Source organism: Schistocerca piceifrons, chromosome 2 (genome assembly GCF_021461385.2).
Source record: "Schistocerca piceifrons isolate TAMUIC-IGC-003096 chromosome 2, iqSchPice1.1, whole genome shotgun sequence".
In the NCBI taxonomy this organism is placed as follows: domain Eukaryota; kingdom Metazoa; phylum Arthropoda; class Insecta; order Orthoptera; family Acrididae; genus Schistocerca; species Schistocerca piceifrons.
The window spans coordinates 369313167-369319979 of record NC_060139.1 but is presented as its reverse complement, the minus strand read 5'-3'; the positions used below and the strand labels follow the sequence as shown (position 1 = coordinate 369319979).

The following is a 6813-nucleotide window of genomic DNA, read 5'->3' as shown; positions in this document are numbered from 1 at the left end:
ACAATATTGACGACTTCTTTGAAGCACAGTAAAACTTTAAAATATGTATCTATTTTGTGCGCACTTTAATTAGCAATGACCAATTGTGGGACACGATCTTGATGTTACTGGAGCCTCGTGCATCGGCCCACATCCAATTAATCACTTCGCCTTACATGGGCCCGATATTTCGCTAAATACGCAATTCGCGGTTCCACTCAGTATCATGTCTCACATCTCAGTTCCTCTGCTGCGTACTCGCTCTTACTCCACATTAGCCGGCCGAAGTGGCCGTGCGGTTAAAGGCGCTGCAGTCTGGAACCGCAAGACCGCTACGGTCGCAGGTTCGAATCCTGCCTCGGGCATGGATGTTTGTGATTTCCTTAGGTTAGTTAGGTTTAACTAGTTCTAAGTTCTAGGGGACTAATGACCTCAACAGTTGAGTCCCATAGTGCTCAGAGCCATTTGAACTTCACATTACTCGCGTCGGGGTCTACAAGAAATACTAGCCCTGCAACGTAACTGTGACGTCACACTAGTTGGCTTATCCACTACATTTCACGAACACTCAGCTCCGTGCAGGGCCAAAGAGAAATCAATATATATTTAGAAACTTATCCACTAGTGGTCTCAACTCTGTCGTGTGATAGTAAGAGCTTGCGTGGATTTGAACATGCAGTCAAGAATTATTAAACTCGTCTTCACTCTGTGACAAACAATACTGCATTTCTCTAAAATTTCTTAAAGGGTATTAACCCATTAAATTTATATCATAATACAGAAATAACTTACATAGTTACCAAAACATACTCCATTTTAAATTTATGAACGACATTTCAAGGTTTACACACAAAAAATCAGATAATATTTACAAAATACAAAATTGGCTCACTTTTGGGTGACACGTCGGTTTTATAGTTTCAGAAGGACACAAATGTCTTAGAATATACCATATGTAGCTGATACACTAAATGTATTCGCAACTGCGAAAAATGAAACCCATCAGCTGTAGAATTCAATGACGACAACGAAAATTTGTGGCTGACTGGGACTCGAACGCGGCTTTCCCGCTGATGAAGGGTCACCTTACCATTTGGTTATCCGTGCACGACTCACAGCATACCCAAACCTTCATATGTTGTCAACCATGTGTCTACGACCTGGACTTGTACATTCATTATTTATATTCCCATGCAGTAGTAGTCTTTTACATACGCAGTGTTTTTGCCATTTTTCAAAAACAGAATATATTTCTGGAAGACTGTGTAATCAGTCGATTACTTCCCTCGTCGGTGTCCATTTATAAGTGACTTGTCTCTAACAGAACCCATGGAGAACTTGTCCAAGTGTTTATTCACTAGGCAGCGTCGGTAGACTCCATCAAACTACCGTGCTTGCACTGAGCAAGTCGGAACCCGGAAACCATAGAATATTATGGAAAACGTCAGTTATTGCATTGAGTAAAGAAGCCCAAGAGTGGGAAGTGGAAGAAAAGAAAAAAAGTGATTGTAATTATGATTAATAAAGGAAGAAATAGTTCTCTGATAAGCGGAGGGTGTTAACTGAGACTGAGGAGGACAAAGGAAGACAACACGATTGTTGTACTAGATTAGAATACTCTCGGACTCTATTTCTTAAATTCAAATTATTATACCCGAATGCCGGTAGCCGTTAGCCACAACGACGGCTATACTATCAATACAAATAAGTCATCTACGACTTCCCTCATTTGATTGGTTGATAATCAGCAGATCTGGGGAACATTATACAAACTCTCTGATCGGACAGTAATAGACTGATTTGATGACATCACACCAAAGCTCTGGGAAGTTAGCAGTAAACTTTGCCTGATAACAACGGTTATCGATAGGGAGAAAAGAATGCAGGGTCGTGCAATATGTCCGCAAAACTTCTCAATCCTAATCCTTAGTCCCCGAGTCCTCCTTGATAACAATGGCACACCAATTTATTCTCTTTCTAAAATCCATAAATTTGTTCTTAATTCGAATTTGGTGGTCTCAAAAGTTGTTCTCGGTTCTAGAATGCTGAAATTAAAGCGCGTTCGCATAACATTTAGCAAGTATATACACCAACTTAAAGGACATATAAACTAAAAACAGGGCCATTCAGGTTGATGGTAACGTACGTTTTCTTTTTAGCAAGATGTATGTTAAGGAACAAGCCCTTTGGAGTCTGTTGTACCTTTTTTATTGTAGTTGATCATTGTGAGGGTTATCTGAATTTTGTTACGTTTGTGGTCATATCACGTTCACTGGTGATGGATGATAGACACGAACGTTATCGTTTTAGTTTTTATGAAACGAAAAGGAGAAAAATATTCTGAAGTGGGTTGTCAAATTTTCTAGTTATATAGCCACAGTTCCTCCAACCACAAGAGCAGAGGCCCGATGAATCTCAGGGAACTTGCTAACTTTGTAGTTGATAAATGCTCATCGGATAATTTAAGAACGAATTTTATTCGTTTTGCATAAATATGCTGTACAAAATACATTTACACACAATAAATATGGAAATTTACAAGCAAGAAGAGATAGTGGTTGTGTCAAGGATGAGGACGAGGATGGAAAGGGTAAGAGGACTTGCTAAGGGAACCGTTCAACTGGCAATTCAAGTACAGAGAAAGTAATATTTACAATTTCGACCAGTGTTGACAACTCTTTGTGAGATTAGTGTATTGCTTCGTTTAACCAATAATTGCCTTTCCGTAAGCGAGGGGGGCGGCCACCTTGGCGATGGCGGGGGCGGCGTAGGCGACGGGGGCGGCCACCTTGGCGACGACGGGGGCGGGGTGGGCGGCGGCCTCCCTGTGCACGACGGCGTTGAAGCCGTTGACGGGGTCGGCGGTGTAGTCGACGGTGCGGATGGAACCGTCGGGCTCGACCAGACTGTAGCTGCCCTGGACGACGTCACCATCGCGGATCTCTTGCTGGTTCTTGGAGTCACCGGTGAGGGCGTCCTGCACGCTGTAAGCGTAGTTGTACTGAGGGTGGGGGTCGTACTCGGCGGCGGCCACAGCGGCGGGGGCGGCGACGGCGACGGGGGCGGCTCTCACGGCGGGGGCGGCGTACGCCACGGGGGCGGCGTAGGCGCGGGCGGCGATGGGGGCGCCGGGGGCGTAGACTGCAGGGGCACCCAGGTAGCCGGCGCGGGCCACAGCCACGAGGGCGGCGAGGACGATCAGCTGCAACATGGAATAATCTCTTACAGATATGACCAGTATTAGATTTTCTGTTCAGATTTCGATAAATAAAATTTTGGATAGACAGTATTTTTATGAACTCTGATCACAGTCAGTACAGAATGGGGTACTCTGTCCCTAGCAGATTATGTTATAACGAACAGCGTTTTCTTGATATCCTTCTTTTGCCCATAATTCTGCAGTACATGTGCTAGCGTGCACTGAGAGTAATTAGCGGGTATTTCTCCACATAACAATAGTCATAACAATGGCTGCATCAGTATGCTGGACATTTGGTGTGCGACTGAGTTAGTGAAATTATGGTCATTATAGCTGATTTTAGTTCTTCATCGTAATATTACCTGTTTCGGTAAAAAGAAACTCGGGCACTAAGGACAATATTAACCGTAGCTCATATGTTAAACATGATCATCATCCTGTGTCTGCCCCCGGTAGCTGAGTGGTCAGCATGACAGAATGTCAATCGTAAGGGCCCGGGTTCGATTCCCGGCTGGGTTGGAGATTTTCTCCACTCAGGGACTGGGTGTTGTGTTGTCCTAATCATCATCATTTCATCCCCATCGACGCGCAAGTCGCAAAAGTGGCGTCAAATCGAAAGACTTGCACCCAGCTAACGGTCTACCCGACGGGAGGCCCTAGTCACACGACATCAATCAATCAATCATCATCCTGTGTTGGAATGAGTCATCACGTAACTTGTGGCTCGTATAAACAATGTTCAATGCGCTGAGAAAACATGACACAGACATCGATTTAGAATCCAAGCTTTCACTAGTTCTTCTATTTGAATCCTTGTTTATAAGGAAAGGAAATCAAACAGTTATCCATTTGAAACAGATGATTTTAATATTATCCGTGGCTCATGTTGACTGCTTGTAGAATCATCTTTCATAAATACAGTGTGTTTATACGTGACTGATGACATGTAGATTTACAGCACCTAGTGCAGTTCCAATACATACATATCACAAGTCGTACAAAAATTTACTGCGTCCATCTGAAAATAATAGAACGAGGCCTGAATTTGAAGTTGGTTGACTCACGTAAACAACTGACTTATTTTTTCATATCGGTATATTGCAAACAAAATTCTTGCTAAATGTGAGCGACTGGAGTTGTGGTTAAGGCACTGGACTCGCATCGGGGAGAAGCGAGATTCAGTTGACTGTCTGCCACTTTCTGCATTGTGTATTCTGAGCTTACACTTTGTTTTTACTACCAATTTGCTACTCCAGTGGCTATTATGGTACTGGTGCGTAGCTGTCCAGCTAAAAAAAAATAATCCTGCATTATTTCACAGTGGCCAGTGTTTTCCTAGTTCCTTGTCGCACCTGCGACTTTCATTTGGCGGGATGATGCATATCGACAATAGCTAGCGGATAGACATCCGTATAAATAGAATAACTTTAAAGTTTTCCACTACGGTAGAGCTAGGACTCTCCATTAGTAATGAACTTAGAAAATCTTCGATAAGTTAATACTATATGCCGGACCGATGGTCGAACCTAAACACTCCTGATTCATCGGCATTTTTCTTGTCTCTCGGCTATTCGATCAGGTCTCATCTGTCCATGCTGACACACAGAAAACGACGACTGTAAATAATACAAAATGAAATGTATTAATTACATGTATCAGCCAGAAAGTTTTGATCTCATCCATAATGCTTTTCGTGAAGTGGCATTCCCAGCTTCACCAATTTATAGTGTCGTTCAGTGAGGCTGAAACACATTGTGTCCACATAAAGGTCAGGGTGCACCAAAACGTGCCGTAAATAGTACAGGAAATTGTCTGACTGATGTAGATAACTATTCTATATCGGTACAACGAAAAGCGAGCCAAAGTAGCAAATTTCACTTTTTTTGTTTACTCGATGACTAGTTTCGGAGTAAATAAAAAAGTGAACTTTGCAACTTTGGCTGGTTTTTCGTTGTACTGATTAACTGAAGTTGTTGATCTGCAATTATTCCAGCATGCTGGAAGTTCGTATTCTATATTGTTTTCTGTAGATGCATTGCAGATCCCATTCTGTTTGAATCGAAGCCGTGTGGAGCGTCGCTTAAAACATTTCTTTCACATTCGGTGAGCATGGGGTTCAACCCCTCAGCCAGTAATGCCAGCTAATGGTTCACGTTGTTGCGATAAATCTATGAAGATGAATGAATCGTTTCAACAGGGCATGGCTGATGTTTTATCCCAACCTTGCCCACCAAGAGATCGAGCTCCTCCGATATCGATGTCGTAAATTGGTCGTTGAACCCTTACATTCCTTCGGCCCTTCTCCGTCTAGATTTTGCCCTGTTGTAAAGTGCCCAGTCAGTGAAGGATAAGTGAACTAATAAAATTTTCGGTTTCCTATTTATTTTGTAGTGAACTGAGAGTAAGTGAGCACCCGTCTGCAACACAATTGAAATATTATTAAAATGAAACTATATAGTTCCAGTCGCCTTTCCAGGTCTCAAACACCTGATCAAAGCACATATGCCTGGGCTTCAGGAAGGATCCCCAGTTTCGTTCGGTGCTCAGGTGCTATTCCTGAACAGTTGGACGGCCTCTACAATGCTGTTAGAGTTTAGGGGGAATACCAAGTGGACTAAGGCCTGAACGGGAAGCTGTATTGAGAAGATAGGCGTGCTAGGTTAGTCCGTGCAGTTATGCAAAACCATTATGCCGTGGGGGCATAGTGGTTAGCGCATCTGCCCAGTGAGCAGGAGATCTGGGTTCGAATTCCGGCCTTCGCACAAATTTTCATTCTTCGCTTCAGTCTGCATAAACACATCGTGAAATATTATTTCTATTTCATGGTACAGTGATGGTTTAGAGTTCCTGCTAAGCGGCTTTGTCCCACTGCAAGAACTCCTACCTTTGTTTTAAATATGTAAAACTATGATGCAATTAGTGTCTCATGACGAATGTGCATTTTGGTCGAAACGGTTATGATGGTCGTGAACTTCACTACCCCTAAGTCTCACTGCCAACTTCAGTACACCTAGCATTCGTCTCTGCGGCTGCCGAAGCCATCCGAGGCCTCTCAGTCCAGGATGTGAGACGAAGCGTATCACTACTCGGCGAACAGCCCAGGTAACTTCGCAGTGGTAGCCGGTACGCACCTTGCAGGCCATGTCGATGAGCTTCTTGCCGTGAGGAGTGGAGAACTGACGATTGTCCTGCCGGGCACGCGTTATATACCCGCGGACGGGCGTGGTGGGCGCTGTGTTTTCGCAACGACGAGGCGCGCGGCACGGAGGCCAACATACCAGAGCTCGTTTGGATCAGCGCTGTCTGGATCGCCAACCATTGTAGTGGCAGCGAGAAAACTGCGTGGGCAGGAGACTCCTTGTATAGCTGTAGGTTATGAAGAGAAACTGTTCATTTTCTTTTTTCAGTCGATAATTACATAATTAAGAATCTACTACCTAGCGTTTAACAGATCGTACATTTAGCAATATTCATCTTACAACAACGTAAATTGCTCCATTTTACAACCGTGTATGATTTTAGCAAATTTTTTTTGTAGAAATTAAAGTAATAACAATTAATTACTTAAAAAATCCAACAAATTAGAAACAGGAAGTTAGTAAGAGCAGACGGACGGTGTTAAATGTAAATTTTCC

General features: G+C 43.3%; 1 protein-coding gene across 2 annotated transcripts; it reads right to left on the bottom strand.

Moving 5' to 3' along the window:
* Positions 1 to 2606: 2606 nt before the first annotated feature.
* LOC124776236 (cuticle protein 21-like) lies at positions 2607 to 6334 on the bottom strand. Of its 2 annotated transcripts, XM_047251098.1 has the most exons (3): positions 6310 to 6334; positions 2768 to 3181; positions 2607 to 2725 (listed from the first exon to the last, which is right to left on the bottom strand). In XM_047251098.1, exons 1-3 carry the CDS (start codon positions 6319 to 6321, stop codon positions 2684 to 2686), a joined length of 468 nt encoding a protein of 155 aa, XP_047107054.1. In that variant the 5' UTR covers positions 6322 to 6334; the 3' UTR covers positions 2607 to 2683. The 2 variants fall into 2 exon arrangements, with proteins under 2 accessions (XP_047107054.1, XP_047107053.1); XM_047251097.1 differs by having other exon boundaries at positions 2607 to 3181.
* Positions 6335 to 6813: the final 479 nt, after the last annotated feature.